The 18,416-nt window shown below is 39.1% G+C and overlaps 1 protein-coding gene and 1 pseudogene across 1 annotated transcript; one reads left to right on the top strand and one right to left on the bottom strand.

Annotated features, from left to right (window-relative positions):
• The first annotated feature begins 150 nt into the window (after window positions 1-150).
• Window positions 151-8,808, top strand: LOC136280616 (dimethylglycine dehydrogenase, mitochondrial-like; annotated as a pseudogene).
• A 424-nt stretch (window positions 8,809-9,232) lies between these two features.
• Window positions 9,233-15,544, bottom strand: LOC131790400 (betaine--homocysteine S-methyltransferase 1). Its single transcript, XM_059107610.2, is given in 12 exon segments — window positions 9,233-9,913; window positions 10,341-10,419; window positions 10,422-10,437; window positions 10,706-10,836; window positions 11,119-11,166; window positions 11,169-11,321; window positions 11,736-11,883; window positions 12,125-12,244; window positions 12,246-12,317; window positions 12,414-12,532; window positions 15,393-15,474; window positions 15,476-15,544. Coding segments are annotated over 12 exon segments (1,221 nt in total). The 3' UTR covers window positions 9,233-9,729.
• Window positions 15,545-18,416: the final 2,872 nt, after the last annotated feature.

The following is an 18,416-nucleotide window of genomic DNA, read 5'->3' as shown; positions in this document are numbered from 1 at the left end:
TGTCTTGTTTAGCGCGTTTTTGAGGTTTCTCATTAAAGCGATGCTTTCATTGGTTGATGCTCTAGAAATCCCTCATGATTGGTCAATCTGTGATGAATGACGGTATTTAATCCAATCAAGTACTACACTGGCTAAAAACTTGCTCTACGGAAACAGAGCAGAGGATGTAAATATGGCGAGCGTACTCAATGCTGGTAATCTACTGCGTGGAATATTTCGAAGTAGTTGCGCTGAAATCAGTTTAAGGCGATGTGCTTACCTATCTTCTATTTCGCGACGCCGTGGAAGCTCAGATTCAAGGTAGATGGTTCGTTCTTTCAAAACTTCGCGGAGGCGAAATTGCTACAGGCACGTAGAGAGTCTCTGATCACTGGTCACGTCAATGTCATACATTTCCATGTCTTTCTATTAATTTACGAAAATTGTCGTCAAACCTTCTAGATCGATTCGAGTGAAAGTTTAGTTTTTAACTCACGAAATATTTACACGATGACCATCGCATCTAAGAGTGAAACGTTTCAATAAAAATTTTGTATTTTATTGCACATTATTATTGAATGAACACCTACACAAAGTAAAATGTTTCTAAAAGTTTGAGAAGACTTCACAAAAGAAGTGCAGCATACAAAACTTGCGATCGCCTCAGCTAAATGTGGATTAATAGAATTTTTCTTTCCTTGATTAAAAGTTTGGTAGGAACATTGCTATCTGACATTCTAGCTTCACTAAAATTGGAAAAAAATTAAATTGTATACAAAAAAAAAAGTGATATTATTTTAATGTGTTGTGCAGTACTTTAATTTTAATTTTTCCATTTAAGCTCTTCTAAACTGAGCAAACGTTTGAAGGAAGATGCAGAAGTTGTTATCATTGGGGGTGGTGTTCTGGGCACCAGTATTGCATACCATTTGGCCAAACAAGGCATGAAGGATGTTGTGCTCTTAGAAAAATCAGAATTAACAGCAGGATCGACGTGGCATGCAGTAAGTAGATTGCATATTTGTGCAAGAGTAAATTATTGCATGTTGAACTGTAATTACACATTGGGTAGCAAAAAATTGATGTACATGGACTTGAGTATAGGGAATCTAGCCATAGTATACCATCATTCTTCAGTTTATGCTCCTGGCATGGCTGAGCCTTCTTGCACACAGGTATCTGACACATATAATTTTAGTTCAAGGCATTATCTCAGTGAGAGGTCCTTTGTAGCTCAATGGGACAGCATCTGACTGCAAAATCTGAACATGTTAGGTTTGAATCCTCAGGGGAACTCATGCTTGAGATTGAATAACATCTTTCTGTTTTCATATCTGTTAACAGGCTGGGCTGACAACATATTTCAACCCTGGAATAAATGTCAAACATCTTCACTATTACAGCATTCAGCTTTACTCAAACTTAGAAGAAGAAACAGGGCAGGTAATTAAGATTTAACTATAAATGTTTGGTCAACATTATCACATTTCAGTTTTTTGGTCAAGAGGTTGGTAATTAAAAAGTGTATATATATTTATATAATAAGCTCAGTTATGCACGCATTCTGATTGGTTCTCACTTATGATCTATTGAAGGACAGGCGTATAGATGACATCATCATTAAAACTTTTTTTTTAATTCTTTATTATATAAAACAAATAGATTCCAAGTTGCCATACGTCTGTTCAGTAATAGATCACTTACCACAGATCTTACCACATTTTGACGTCATCTGTGATCTATTACTGAACAGAAGCACGGCAACTTGGAATCTATTTGGTAATATATACTTTTTGGTTAGTTGTTTGAATAAAATTGTCCCTACCCTTTGATCTCTATAAAAGACAAGCTTGTAATTACTTTTACTTACAGTTTCACTGCTGAATCACACCTTGAGGTCACAAGAATAATAAGAATGATCATTTAGTGAAGAGGCTCTGGATTATCAAACAAATTCTCTCTATCACCACCTTAGTAATTACATAGAGAACAGTATGGGGAAAAAGGCTTACTTAATGAAATGGGTTTTGAAAATATTGATGAAAGGTTGGAAATGTTGAAATCTTAGCTCTTGTGAACACAACAAGTAATAAGTTTATGTTGGTATTTCTCATAGAATGTAGGATTCCATACTCCAGGCAGTTTGCGGCTGTGTACAACACCTGAACGCATGGATGAAGCAAAATACCAGATGCAGAGACAAGGATGGCATAAGGCACCCCAGTGGTTGGTTACTCCTGATGAAATTGCAAAGATGCATCCACTCCTTAAAATGGATGATGTTTTGGGTGGCTTATTTAATCCTGGTTAGTTTTACTGTAGTGACTACAGTATATCTGAAAATTATTTGCTGTGGAACCCTGTATTTAACAGCGCTTTTCAAAGTCCAGATATATTTACCCATTAATTACTGTAATTTTCACTTTAATTAAGCAGTTATGGTCACCATTTCCGGAGTCCCAACTGGCTTTTTGTATTGTCCTCTACATGTATTGTAAGAGCCAATCAAAGGGAACCACTAAAAAGACTTATCTTTCAAGCAAAATTTATGAAAATAAATGGCATAAAATGTGATGTTTTTAATCATGTTTTTTTATATTACCCCTATTCTATGGAACCTTTATTGAGCATTCATCCTGTATTAAGGGGTCACCATGCCATTTCTGTGGGTGATAACTTAATATGAGTTTGACTGTATTTAACCTGGCAGATAAGCATGCTCAATTGCTTGTATTACATTTATTTAGATCTGGTGATAGTCAGGTGTGTCAGGCTAGATATAAAGGCTGTAATTTTATAGTAGTGTAACATTATTTTATATTAAAATTCTTCAGATGATGGCCACATTGATCCTTACTCCCTGACACAAGCCCTGGCAATTGGAGCAAGAAATTATGGAGCCAGTCTTTACCTGCCAGCACCTGTCACAGGGCTGAACCATAGAACTGATGGCAGCTGGGATGTTCACACTGAACATGGAACCATCAAAGCCAAGCAAGTGGTTAATGCTGCAGGTAATAAAAATGAAAATAGAATGTCTGCAAGTCATGTACATGAAATTACATTTTCTCATTTTCCTTCAGAGTACTCAACATCTGCAATTGTTGTTTTAACCCTTTGACTCTTGAGAGTGACCACTGTCTTATTTCTCAGCAAAACATATCATCCCTGAATCAAACATACGTTGTAAGAATAAAGGAAATGATCACCAAATAAAATAGTTCTTGATTGTTAAACAAATTCTCCTAGTCAGCACCTTATGAAATGTATAGAGAACAGTATGGAGAATATACATTCTGATGTTAAAGTGTTGATGGTTAGGGTGGCTCACACGTGCAAAAATTAGTAGTATGCGAGAAATTCCTAATCTCTGCATAAAATTTACACCTCAAGTTGCTTGATAAGACATTTCGTTATGATGGTCAGCTGATATATTGTCTGTCAAAACAATATTAATTATTTTCTCAGTGTAAGTATTTTAGGGTGCAGAGCCACTTTAATTTGGTGAGGTCTGAGGTCACAATGCATGCAATTTGGAATGTAATGCATTTACAGCATGATAGTAAACACCATCAAGTGGTTACCTACTTTTATTTTTGTTATTCTATTTTATGCTACTTATAATTTTATTGTTGTTGCATTAGGATTCGGGGGTCGCGAAGTTGGTCGAATGGCAGGACATGAGCTTCCAATGGTTGCCATTCACCATCATACATTGTCACATCTACCATTCCTGAATTTGCAGCTCTAGAGCATGAAGTACCTGTTATAAGGGATCTTGAAGGATCTTACTACTGTCGACAAGAGAGAAAAGGCTTGTTATTTGGACCATATGAAAATGCAGACCTGATGAAGTTGCAAGATGAATGGTATCCTATTTATACTTAAATTGCTCAACTCTTGCAAAGCAATATGATTTTTATGTCATAAAATTTTCAGATTTAATTTAAACGTCAGTATCTCAGCAAGTGTGCACCTACCCCTCCCCTAACCCAACAAAGGTTAATATATAACAGGTGGGGTTAATGTTGAGCTAGGGGAGGGGTGGGTACACTGTGGCCCAGATACTGACATTAATCCAACTTTTCCTTGATGAACATTATTTATATTCCATTCAAAGTTACATGAATGAAGTCATCAAACCAAAAACATTATGTTCTTCTTCACCATAATGAAGAACCACAGCTTTTCACAACTTGCATCAATTTTTTAATGAGTGGTAATATCAACATCAGAAAAATTAAATGATTATCTACATTTTTATCAGGTGGGATGGTGTGACACCAGGATTTGGAAAGGAACTGTTTGAAAGTGACCTGGACAGAATTAGTGATAATGTTGCTATGGCAATGGAACGCATTCCAGTTCTGGCAGATGCCAATATTGCAAGTGTTGTGTCTGGTCCTATAAGTTTACAGTCCTGATGTCAGTGCTGTAATAGGGCCTGCATTTGATCTGCCCAATATGTGGCTGGCTATGGGCACTGGTTATGGCATTATCCATGCAGGTATTGCATGCTTATATGTGCAACATGAGCATTGCTATAAGTTTCCTAGATATTTTGCCTGGTCACCACATGTTTACTCACTTAGTTGAACTCACAGTCTCTTGGCTCTTAACTCTTGAAAATTTAGTTGAAACACATGAGCTCTTGTGTACTTTAAGCCTGTTTAAAAAAATGGTAAAGTCTTTACTCAAGGCAAGAGGCCCTGCCCTCAGCTGGACCTATTCCAGTTTTCCTTAGCATGAGGCAACTAGGCGTATCACTGCTCTGTCCTGAATGGGAGACTACTCCATCTGCTGCTCTAACAGGCTTCCCTCCCCATTCACTAGTACCCATTTATACTCCTGGCTGGAGATAGGCTCCGTGACGCTATTGACTTTTGCCCAAGAACACAACACAATGACCTGGCAGGTTCTCAAACTTGACTTTTTAAGATTGAGTCCAGCGCACTAACCAATGGGCCTGTGCGTCTTCATCTCAGCTTAATAGCACCCCTGAATTAATAAAGTTACATGAACCTCAAACCAACGCATTGGATTTTTTAATATAAGGTGGCATTGGTAAATACATTGCGGACTGGATGATAGATGGAGAGCCACCTTATGATTTGACTGAACTAGATCAGGGTCGCTATGGCACTGGACATCCCAGGAGTATGTGATGGCTAAAACGAGGGAATCGTATGGCTTAAATAACCAAATTGGTCATCCTAAAATAGAAAGGCCTGCAGGACTACCAGTCAGAAAGAATGGTATTTTTGAGGTAAGGTCTGTCTTTAGATCTAAAAGTCTGACTAGACTTGAAGCCAATCAGAGGAAAAGAAGTCATCACGAGGAACCAGTAAGAACACAGATTAAAACAAGAAATTGCCTGAAACACGGGAAATGTAGCTGTTTAAGTTTTTTAGACGTATTAGGCTACTGAAGCAAAAGTGTTTATATCCCGGATTCCTTTTGATGCTCATTTGTTTGTTGCTCGATAGTATTCAAGTATTGTGTTAAGACGAGATTTCTCTTATCTTCAATTTTTCGGGTTGATAAACATGCACAAACCAATAAATAATTTTATACCTTTCAAACTTTTAAGAACCCTTTATTTATTTGCCGCGTCTTGTAGAACGAGGAGCAGAAATGGGATTCCATGTGGGTTGGGAGCAGCCAAACTGGTTTGCTCTGTCAGGTGATGATGGTGGTTATAAGCCGAGCTTTAGGAGGACAAACTGGTTTGAACCAGTTGACGAGAATACGAATTAGTTCTCAACAAAGTTGGTGTTATCGATCTGACACCATTTGGAAAGTTTGAAGTGAAAGGAAGATGCTACAAAATTCATGGATATAAGTGGTGGCTAATGTTTTACCCAAGGTAAAGGACTAGAGGTGTTGTTGTCTTTTAACAGAACAAAAAACATGCCAATTTCACGTGAAACAAATCTATAAACTTAAGTTTGAGTTTATGAACGAGCAAATTCCGTAAGCATTTTCTAAGGTCTGTCTTTGGGCAATAGAGAACTTGGAAAACAGAACTTTAAAAAAGGTTTAAGTTTTTTTGCTCCTTTCAGGTCGGCTGCACCAACATCAGCCACATGCTAAGTCCAAGAGGCCGAGTATATGCTGAGCTGACTGTTTCCACTGTGTCACCTGAGCATTATTTCTTGTTGACAGGAAGTTCTTCAGAGTTTCATGATCTCAGGTTAGTGCGACGCTTTAAGTTGCTGTCACTGCTGTACATTGTGTACATAACACATCTGCATTCATCAACCAAAAAAACTGTGTAACGTAATTATCAATTTTTATTCTGAAACAACTTAATGAATGATATAGTGTACGTGTCCGTTGCTGAGGGAATCCACCACAACTGTGCACCACCGATTACCTGTGTTGTGGTTCTATTTCGTATTTCTTTTCTGACTGACCGTCACTTCCAATGCTAAATTTTCTTTTCCTTCCTTTATACAAATGTCGAGTCTTTTTTCAAATGATGATTTCACAAAACTTCCGTTTTATGCCAAGCAAGCTAACCAGCAAGATGGGACTCCATCTTAATTTTGCAAATTACGCTTAATTCCAAAAGTTATGATGCGCGAAGTACAGGATGCACAGTGCGGTATTTTGTGACGCGCCTCTTTGACTCTCATAAAAAAAGACTTTAATCAAATTTACCTGCAACAATTTGACATGTGGTAGAGGCTCTACATTCGTTATCATTCACCACTCCCTACTCACTAATCCTTACCTTTCTTTTTTATAAACAGGAATTGTAATCTGCGCTCTTTCCATTGCGGGAGGAGAGAGACGGGATGTTCGTTAAATGCTATTTTTTTGTTCTCCAATTCTTTGTAGATGGTTAAAAGACCATGCAGGAAGGGGAATTTTGATGTCACTATTGAAAATGTAACAGATGATATATCATTGTTGGGTATAGCAGGGCCATACTCCCGCAGCGTCCTGTCCAAACTTACTCCCACTGATAGGAGCAACAGCCAATTTAAATTCTTGACTTTTAAGGACATTGAACTAGCTGGTCTTCCTGTGCGTGCTATGCGAATTTCGTACTCGGGTGAGTAGAACTTTGGGTAGTGGAAATCTGGTCTTGATTTCTTGGCCATAAATTTTTTGAGTATGTTCCAGGTTCGACCTCTTAGCGACTCACTTTGCATTATTTAGAAAATGACAAGTGTTCTTCTGATATTTTCATTGGGTTGTAGGTGAACTCGGTTGGGAGTTATACCACAAGAATGAACACACAGCTGAACTGTACGAAGCTCTGTTCTCCCGAGAGCTGGGGAAGGAGTTTGGTATTGGAGACTTTGGTACTTATGCCGATGGACGGCCGCTGAGATTGAAACACCAGGATTTAGGGCCTGGGGACAAGAGGTAACGTGTGTCTTTCAATTCAATCTTCTCACAAAGCCGAGTATCCTCAGGTCAAGCTATAGATATAAGGCGTGATAAGTTGATCTGATGATCCTTGTTGTTCGTTTGGTGAGTTTTTTGTGGAGTGTCCTCGCCTAGTTTGAGATCTCTGTGGCTTCTCCTCTTTACGTCCTATGAAAAAGACTTGACTGAAATCGGGATTGCACGTCAGCGAGACGAGAGGAAAGTAATAAGAGGAGGAAGACAGAAGGCTCTCTCTCTTCCATGTGACTTTCTGCTGTAATAATCCCGCCATTTTTTTTCTCCGCCCCACCTTCCGGATCCGCTGGACCCTTTCAGACCGGCACAGGGTAGAAACTCAATAGGCTACATTCTATTTGAGCTGACTGGGAAAAATATATTCATTATATCTCACTTTTCAATAGATGAATAATGGACACCACCCCTCTGGAGGGCTGGCTTGGATTATTTCATCAAATTTGAGAAGGTCAAACTAAACACTGACATAGCTGAACGTTTTATATTATTACATTTGGTGACTGAACTCAAGCTTAAAAAGCAACGCTCGTAGTTTGTTCGTAGGGCGTGGACCTTCATTGGTGCGACAAAAGTTTACTTACAACACAAGGAGAATGGAATCAAAAAGAAACTCTGCATGTTAACAGTGGGACACAACTGATGTGGATCCTGAAGGAAATGAACTATTTGGTTTGGAGGAAAAGTATGTTACTTGTTATTCTGCTTTTGTTTTCGTTTCCTTTTCCACACCTCCAAAATTGTTTATGGTAAAATCATCTTTCTATATGATTTCACGAACTCATGATCACACGAGTTTAAGTTACAGCCGCACCTTATCAATTCAGGACCATCGGTTAAAGTTTATTGAATCAAGGAAAAAAGGAATCACTACGACCTCAACATTTTTTATGAGCTCACAGAACAGCCGAAAAATTTTGAAACATATTAATTCACCGCGTTGCCTCATGGTCCTTGTCTGACAAGCTTTCTACCGGCTTTTCTCTCGTCATTTTTGTTCTCCACCATTTCCTTTCAGCCATCCCAGGCTCCATTTTTCCCTTCTCCACCATCCCAAAACCCAGAGTCCATGTTACTCGTTCACCACCCTATCCGTTCTCTGACCATATATTCCCAATCATATTCCTTGGAATCGTACCTCTGTGAACTTTACACTAAAGCAAACCTCTTTGGCAGGTTGTTGGTAACACGACATCTGGAGCGTACAGTTACAGACTTAAGGAGAGCATCGCAATGGCTTACTTACCTCTTGAACTGACGGAACTTGGATCCCGGGTTGAAGTGGAGCTTTTGGGAGCCAAATGCCCCGCAACAGTAGTAAAAGAACCACTGTTCGATACAGAACCTGTGCGCACAAGACGGCAACTAAAAGCTGCCAAATTAATCAAAGGAAAGGCTGCTTTATAATGTATAAGGAGACAAAAAGCACTATCATCCCCCCTCCCCTCTCATTAGACATTCCCTTTCCTATTCATTAGTTCTAAGAAATAACTCATTACGTTTACACGGCTCTTTGTCTTCGCAAGAGGAAGCTAAAGATTGAATACAGCAACACACCCCTCCGATCAGAAGCCTTCCTTAGAGGATTTAATCCTGACAGATAGAACACGCTTTGTGCCTTCCTTCTCGTGTCTATACATCGAAACCCATTACGGTTTGGATGACCTAACACGTTCATATTCTGTACAGTGTGTGATTTTGAGTTCGCATTGATCAGAACTCATTCCTATGGTTTTTTTTTTTTAAGATACACACTAAAAATGTGATGTTGTGATGTTAAAAGAACATTGTAATAGTTTTCAACCTGCCTCAGGGCTTGTGAATAGATAAATCTTTCGAGCAAAAGAAAGGTGTCAGCGTTTATTATGCATCCTATTGACTTTTACAGCTCACGTTCATTCGTTTTAATCTAATTTTCTGATATCAACACATTGGCTGACCCGCAAACAACCACAGCGAGCCGAAGGCGGGTCGGTTACTCAGACACCACCATCATTATTTATGCTAAGTTAGTTTATGAAGAAGTCCATTGGGGTAGTTCCTAATTGAATTATCTATAACCAGAAACGCTAAGGATCAAATGCTAAATTATGACAAACTCTTTTTGGTGCAGAGCGATTGACAACGAAAAATCCACAATTAACAAAAAAAATTTTAACAAGTCGTTTGATACCTCCAAGTTTTAAGACAAATATCTTATCACACAATGTGTCATTGAATGTCCCTTGAAAACGTATCTAAACGATGACTTAGCGAGAGAATTCAAGACATGAAAAGGAAGACTTTGGAAAAGCCGAAATAATGCAAACAGAGTACAAAACATTCAAGTTTCATGGTTCAGTGAGTCTCTGCGTATGCAGCAAGCTTATGCAGTTCCTCGTCAGTAGTCAGAGTCTTTTGTTGAATCATGTTTTTGTCTGCCACCTTAAGATTTCCCCACTGTGAATCCAGCTCACGTAAAGCGCTACTGAATGGCCGACCACTAGTGGGCTGCAAGTTCTCCCAATGAGATCGGCGAGCCCTGAAAATCATTAACGGTAAAAAAAAGTTTTTTGGAACTTCGGCATATTTTAAATTTTTTTGTATCAGTTGCACTTGCCAGAACTTATTTGGCTTAAAGACTAAAATGTTCATTCTTGGATCAGCATTTGCGAACAAATTATCGAAGGCATCACTTATTAGCATTAGTTACTTTACCCCTGGGATTTCAATTTTTTTTTTTCGATCTTTAACCCTCGGGTTTAGTTTTGCTGCAGGATTGCGAGTGCCTATAAACCAAGCTTGTCATCAGAGGTACTGTACGTTTCCTTTGTCAGATCCCAGGGGTAATATCTCATTTGGCCCTAAATTACGGCGAATGTGCTGCCGAAAGGCCTCTCCTCCTCATAGGCTATGCCTTTCATCACAACTAACCTTTGCTTAGTTTAATCCCTGAGGGGTTCTCTTACCTGGCTCTAACCCAAGGATGGGTGTGCTGCCGTAGGGCGTCTCCCCATGGGGCATGCTTCTCGCTAGCTGGAGGTAATTACCACGTTCTTTTGCAAGCTGGTAACAGCAACAATAAAAAAAAAGATATGTCGAGCTTTGATTGTAGTTTGAATATCTCTTCTTTCTTATTTGTCAAAAACATGCACGATCCACAACAAAGATTGAAAGAAAGCTTGCAAACCCAAGCATTTTCATTCACGTTTCATTCATTTTGTTCGCTGATGCATTTTGTATTTTCTCTGCAAAAATGTTCAAGTAGATACATTGTGGGACGACGGATTTTACTTTAATTTATCTTAGTTACTCATGACATGAAACTAGAGACCTCTTCAGCTATGGCTCGAACGTGATAAGGCTCCATTCCACAGCATGCTCCAATGTATCGAATGCCCATATCATAAGCTTTACGAGCGTACTTGTGCATGTCAAACCGAGTGAGCAAACGAGTCTCCATAGCTAAAAGAAAAGGGAAAATAAAGAGTGTTTGCGCCAATAGAACGTGTCAAACGGGGAAATATCCCGGAAATAATAGTTCTCAGGTAAGTGAGTTAGACATCAATCAAATTACATTACTTAGGAGTAGTGAAGTGGCACTTTCAAGGTTAACAAGGTGGTTCTAGGCTTCACAGTTTGTTAATAAATCGAAAAAAAAATAGAGAGCAAAGTAAAGCAGAACCACGCGCATTCCAAATCACTCTCGACAGTCAATTAAAAATTGCAGTATCTTAACTATCACACCATAAGGAAACTCCGCTAGTCCTGTAATCCCCATTCGTCTGGCTGGTTAGTGTGGTCGAGACACTCCGGTGTCTTGTAACCCATTGGCTGAACAATCAGATGACGTTTGAGTCCTTCCTTTTCCAGGGCCTGTTTCATAATCTTCATGGTTTCCAAGCATACGTCCGGATCATAGTAACAATTCACACCGATCATGTCGGCACCTGCCGAAAAATAAGAAAAACAAAAAAATTGTATCATTTTGTAATTCATGGTAGTTTTTTCTTCCTTTTATTTGGCTAAGCCTAGAATGTGGCCTGCAGATAACTGCATATACATGCATGATACCGTTTATTGTGTCTTGTTGCTCCAGACGTAATGCGTATAATATTTTGCTCATTCACGCTTGAGCCCGTGATCGTGTGCGGAAAAAGCCAGCGTGATTTCCTCGGCTGTTAGAGAAGAAAATCTCGTTCCAGACTCAGACGCAGATTCATTCAACTAAATTGAGAAACTCATGCCTTAGTATAGCTCCCATGAGACAAACACTTGAGACAAACCCAGTCTTTGGGCGGGTTTAAAGCATCGAAGTAGTAAGGCATCGAAGGAAGGCTAGCAGAGCTTCAGATAACTGTTACCTGCTTTAGCGATTCTCACAGCACACTCTTCAACAGACACTCCTTCCAAATCTCCGGCAGAACAGATGTTAAGGCACATGGCAATTGTTTTTCCTGTGGCTTTCATCACTTCAAGGGCCCATTCTGCCTCCTCTACATAGAAAAACAACTAACGAAGACATTTAATCAGTTCACATTCCCTATTTTAACCAGAGTTCATGAAACAAGCCATATGCTGCACATAGGATAATTTCGATGTGAAAGCGATGTGGAAAGCTGTGAAAAGGGTAAACCAAAGTTATTTCAAAATTACTATGAACAGAAACTCTTGTGTTGCTTAGTTACTGGGGCGGAATTACGGTACTGATTAGTGTTCAAGTAATGCAAAGCGTAGGAAGATGTAACGTTACCTCTCCGATCAGAAAATCCACGTCATTCTTGACAAAAATGTCGATTTGTTCCTGAAACTCTCTCTGAACGGCTTCTTTACCAAGTCCTGACATGTATGAGGGCGTTTGGCAGATGTTACCCTGCTACGAGGGCGTCGCCCTCGTTGGCCACTTGACGCGCGAGATCACACGCAGCTTGATTGATGCGCTTGCACTTAAACAGAACGAAGACAAACAACTCGATCAAAGTTTATTTTTAAATCACTACCCTAAATCGATTTGAAAGAAACTTCAACTGAGTTGTTCTTACCCCAATCTTCTCGGAAGCCGTGTTACCACGATTGCGTAACTTGTCATCACTGGCGTAGAAAGTAAACGTCTGCATCACATCGGCGCCTGCCCGAAGAAACTCTCGATGCAGTTGCAAGACTAAACAAAACAGAAGTAAGAAACATTTATTTTCTTCCTTTAACCATTGGAACAAAAAAGACTCTCGGTTTCCATCCATCTCATTTTTTATGGCCCGTAATTCATCCCTTACGTCTTATCTTTTATGTCTTTCCTCCTCTTTTAAATTTTTTATTCGTATTTGACATTCGACATTTTGAATTTCCATGCCAATACATATTTTCCGGTCCTTATTCTTTATTTTCTGTTTCCTATTTTATTTTCAATTCAGCCTTTTCCATTGCACATTCTCTCGCAGCCATTCTGCGCAGCATTTCCGCTTCGTCATTCCCCATTCTACATTTCCCAACCTCCAATAGGGATTTTTCCTTCTGTAGTCTCGACATTGTATTCCTCTTTTTCTCGCTCCAACTTCTTCTCACACACGCTCTCCATTTCTCGTTTTCTAAATTTTGATTGCCCCTCTATAACTGACATTATCACAGATGCCATTTTTTTCAACGATTTTCCATTTACCCCCTGCCATTCCCTTTCCCCGTTCCTTCCTTTACGCTCTTTGTACTCCAATTCTTGCTCCCGACCCTCATATCCCGTTCTCCGAACACCATTCTTCTTTCTCCTTTGCCCGTTCCCCAGGTTCCTCAGTTACTCGGTTCTACAGTTCATCGGTTCTCTCTTTCCATATGATAACATGGTGTAGTTGAACAGACTTATCTTGAAAATCCGGTTGAACAAGTTTTTTGATGCTCTTACAAAAGAATATTCAGAAATTACATTTATCTGCGTCATTACGCTCGCGCCAATGTAAACAACTAGCAGGTAATTTAGTGTTAACAACTAGCAGGTAATTTAGTGTTAATAACTGGGTTGAAAACGTAAATTAACCACCGTAAAGGGTAAAAAAGCTGACGTTTCGAGCGTTAGCCTTTCGTCAGAGCGATTGAACGCAGCACCACAGTTTCTTTAGAAACTTACCCCTTTATTTACTGGGAGACCTGTGTAGCCCAGTCATAATTTACTGGGATACCTGTGGTAGCCCAGTCATAAAATGCCTTTGTTTTTTTGTCGTCTTTTTTTTTTTTACCTGTGGTAGCCCAGTCATTTGCCTTTTTTTTTTTTTTTTTTTTTTTTCCTCCGCCACAAAATGGAAAAATTGTGCAATAGTACCCAGTGGTCATGGGCTCTCAACACCATGACAACCAACTGTGATCCAATGAAGTGTTCACATGCTGATCACGCGTGTTATCTTGATGATGATTGACGTTGTCATGCACAGACAGGGCCGGATCACATGACGAACCACGGGACGTATAAAAGTATACGTATTTGACGTATAAAACTCTTTTGTCAGTCGTTTTATATTTCAACGTATTTAGATTACGATCACCCGGAGTGTCACGGCGCAAACGATCAAAATACTTACAGACGCATATACAAGTCGTATTGTTCGCGGCCAATCCACGCTAAAAGATGTTATTGAGCGGTAATTTTCGAACGGATTGAGTCGCCAACGCTTGAAAGCCATGAAAGCCTTGAATGCCTTGTATGCCAAGTATGCCAAGTATGCCAATGTCTTAGTTGAAAAACGTACACTTGTTGTAAAAAGCAAAATCTGAAACCAAACTGCATATACTCTATGCAATCTGTTGAACAACACTCTTACCGTGAGACTAAAGAACAAAACTCTAACGGATGCAAACTGATAGTGAAGAAAGACGGCATGTTGGATTCACTTGATGCCAGGGAACGTAGCTACGATAACAGTGTACAGGGAACGAAATATGGTCGATTTACAACGATAAATATTTCGAAATAAAACATTTTTCTCATAAAATCAATAAAAATTACTCATACCCTGTGTATCCGTTGTAGTTTCTGGCGATTTCTGCCGTTTTAAGCTTGCTTTACCATTACTGTTATTCACGTCATCTACTTTTATTACGTTGGTAAAATCTGTACAGACATCACACCAACCAACTCGCGCGCAAAGTAAGAAGACTATATTAAAGGCTTGAAATTATATTACGATCGATTTTCATCAAGAAATGGGCCAGGAATTTTCCACAATAGTGCAAATAATGGTGAAGGCTGATCGCGGGAAAGCGATTGCGTGACGCTCGGTAAGCTGCAAGATGACATGTTATTATATACCAGACGTAAAAACTCTTCAGATTCTCCGTCTGCATTTTGTACCCACTCTGCAGTCTGCAGTCTATATTTTGTATCCGGTCTGCAGTCTGCTGTCTGCATTTTGTAGTAACAGGTATCCGTGGCACCAATACAGTTTATTTTTTTGGTGACATTTATTCGCGCAACACACATAATTACCACAAAATACCTGTGTGTGAGGTAATTCGACATTTCGTTCTTTTCCGCGTTAATACTCTTCTTTCCTTTTGTAAATGTAGACCACTAACAATGTTTCAAGTAATCCACCCACCCTACAAAAAATAACTCTTGCATGCGAGCATGCCTGTGTTTTGAAATAGGTGTATGCCTTAGCCAGACTTGAGCTCACTATTTCAGTATACTAGTCCGACACCCATAGTATCACTACACTTGATTCCAAGGATCCAGTAGCATCTAGACAGGGTTCGAATTATCAGTTTACTATATTTAAGGACCCTCTCCCTCTACTTATAAGGTCACTTCAGGCCAAACCTTGATGTTTCTTATTTTTCGCAAGTGATTATGTTTTTCACCTCCTATACTCACTGCAACGCACTCCTGATTGTATGTGGCGATGGAATGTGGTGTCTGAGATCGACGCTGGTCGCATTTAAAGTTAGGGTTTCCACTATACATATGCAAATAGGGCATTGTGTTGAAATTGATTCGACACATACGATCAATCCTCGAAAACAGAAGGAATAGATCTTACCTGCTTCTGGATGCTCTACTGTAGCTTCTGGTGTCCACACTCCCGCTTTAACATAGCCCCTTCTCTCCATACAGAACAAAAAAGCCCCCATCTCCTACAATAACCTCGCCGGAGTCAGACGCTCTAAAAATCCCTCGCTTTGATGAAGACATTGCATAAAATGAACTGTTACTTGGGAAAACGTGTTCTTACGCTTCAAGTAAACAAGCGCAAGATGAAAAAAAAAATTTGTAGCTAATCAAAGCGTCATGTTTTTCCAGTTTCAAAACAAGTTGCAACTAGTTTGACCAGATGTAAACCAGATTGTTCGCTGCATCTTTAACATTTGCACCAAAAATATTGATAGTGATTTCAAAACGTTGTTAAGCGAGTAAAACTCATACATATTCAGAGAACTTCTTCCCTCTGAGTCACCTTGCTGAAGGCATCATAACTTTGGAGACAACATACTTTTAGAAAGGAAAGAAACCACAAAAATAAAAGTCAAACTTAATAATAATGGCTAAATGTATTTTACGCCTTTGTGTCTTTTCTGTGTCACGCACCAGTCAACACGTAACAGTGCAAATCATGAAAATTTGAAGCTGGAACAAGGAAATCTGGAAACTGTTCCCGTATCTCCATGTTTAGTTCAGAGAAGGATTTGGTCATGCAAACTTAACATGAAGCGCAACGCAGCAACCTGAGTCAATTGAAAAAACAATGTTCAGATTTCCAAATTTAATCAGTAATATTAAAAATGAACTGTTAATCAATGTGAACAAACATGTTATAGTCCCTATGATTTATTTGATTTAAAGGAAAATGATGGTTTATTGCGTTGAAACATTTATCTCATCAGTAGTTAGTGAACGTGCAACGGAAAAATCGATAACGTCAAAGGATCAAGCTTTCACCCCTTTGAAATAATCTTCTCCTCCCTCCTTCGCGTCGGCACTATTTGGCCATACTTAGTGGGCTATCATTTACGCGAAACCCACTTCAATCCTGCTTAGCATGAGAGGTACACTTTCCTATCTTCCAGCTAAGCATAAAATCGTTATCATTCGAAAATACCATTATGTTCCTCCACGAAAGCGTTAGGTATCGGAAGAGGTGTATCATAAAACGCGGAATGACAGGCATCAGAGAAAATATCTATTTAGTATAAAAAAAACTTGATACTCGACTCGTTCTCCAAGTAGAATAAGGTCCATTTCTTTTTTATTCAGCCAGAATTTCATGCGGTGGTTTGTCTAGACGAACGTAAATGTTTTGTGAGCGAGAAAATGCAAGGAAAATATAATCATTCACGGAAACCCACATAAAATAGTTATTTACCTGAATTTACCCGAGTTAAAGTCATCTTGGATTTCAATTTCCCTACGTCAAGAGGTCACACGGACCTCTGTCATTAGTGTTTGGGTAAAAAAAAAAAAAAAGAGACAAATATCATTCCTACAAAAACATTTATGCGCGCAAATAACATCGTATCATGAACTACTAAAATTACGAGTGTTTGGTAACTACTTAAATAAGGAATGTTCTGGGCTGAATGTTTAGGAATTGTTTAGGCCAGTTACACTATCTTGAAATCCTTATGCGAGTCTCACTTGTGAGCCTTGGTTTGTTATTTGCTGCAAGGCCACTCATTTATTTTAACCTTTGAGTGATGTGTCCTTGACCGTATTGAGGCTTCATTCTCGTACAATGATCGTCATTGCTGGTCGAGTTTGGGTTTGTCTTTGACCTTGCTCAGAATCCTCACAGGAAGTTTTGATTTGGTTTTAGTTCTCGAAGATTGGGTGTTTTTCAAATACTTTGTTGTTCGAATGTCTTGTGAGATGTTTTCGGTTAGCGCTCTAAAAATATGTGTACTCTGCCAAGGTCAGTTGTCCCATAATTCAAAACATGCCTACCAGTAGGGTAATTAAGAGCATATACTTAGGGCTGAATTTAAGAGAAAGAGGAAGGAGACAGTTTCAGAGAGTGAAATAAACTGTTCTGGATCAGACTCCTGGTGCCTCCCGATTGCGCGTGGATGTTGGAGCTGGTCTACCCCAACAGTCCAATAATGGAAAACACGCCTGAAACTCTAGTATATCAAAGCGTTTTCATTCTCAATTCATTGTAATGGCGATCAAGAGTGCACAAAGAATGCGACAAGCCCTGCATTACAAGGATAACACGTTTTAGCGCTTATAATGCACAACAAGATCTTTCTAACTTTCATGGCATTGTATCGCTTCCATTATTTTATGCTAAGTATCTAAGTAGGTTTAATAAGATTCCATTCGAACTAAAATATAATTATACTTTCCCAGTAACTTACTGGATCAGATCCTAGATTATGACAAACCGTTTTGCAAAATTTGGTGCAGAGCTATTGATAACAAAAACTTATCGCTGAAGAAAATAAAATTTCAAAAAAGTCTCTTGGCACCTCCGAGCTTTAAACCAAAATACAAGCACACAGTACGTCATTAGCAAGCTGACTCAGCAATACTGTGACATCGAAAGTAAGACTTGGGAAAAGCCCTAATTAATGCAAACAGAATACTGACACTCAGTTTCATGGTTCAGTGATTTTCTGCGTATGCAGCAGGCAAGCTTATGTGGTTCCTCGTTAATAGTCAGAGTCTTTTGCTGAATCAAGGTCTTGTCTGCCACTTTTTAAAGTAATCTTAAAAGATTTCCCCATTGTGAATCCAGCTCACGCAAAGTGCTACTGAACGGCCGACCGTTAGTGGGCAATGAAATCGGCGAACCCTGAAAATCAGAAAAGTAACAATAAAACATGATAGAACATTACTTTCTCTTGCCTTCTTCACTTGCCTTCTCTTATTTTCTCTTTTTGAACTTCGGCTTTTTTTAATACATCGGTCGGACTTGATTGAGCTTATTTAAAATTAGCTTTAACATAACCCCTTCTCTCCATACAGAACGAAAAGCCCCCATCTCCTACAATAACCTCGCTTGCATCAAGACGCTCTAAAATCCCTCTCTTTGATGAAGACATTGCATAAACCGAAACATTATTTTGGA

Source organism: Pocillopora verrucosa, chromosome 4 (genome assembly GCF_036669915.1).
Source record: "Pocillopora verrucosa isolate sample1 chromosome 4, ASM3666991v2, whole genome shotgun sequence".
In the NCBI taxonomy this organism is placed as follows: Eukaryota; Metazoa; Cnidaria; class Anthozoa; order Scleractinia; family Pocilloporidae; genus Pocillopora; species Pocillopora verrucosa.
This window is presented reverse-complemented; position numbering and strand designations above follow the sequence as displayed.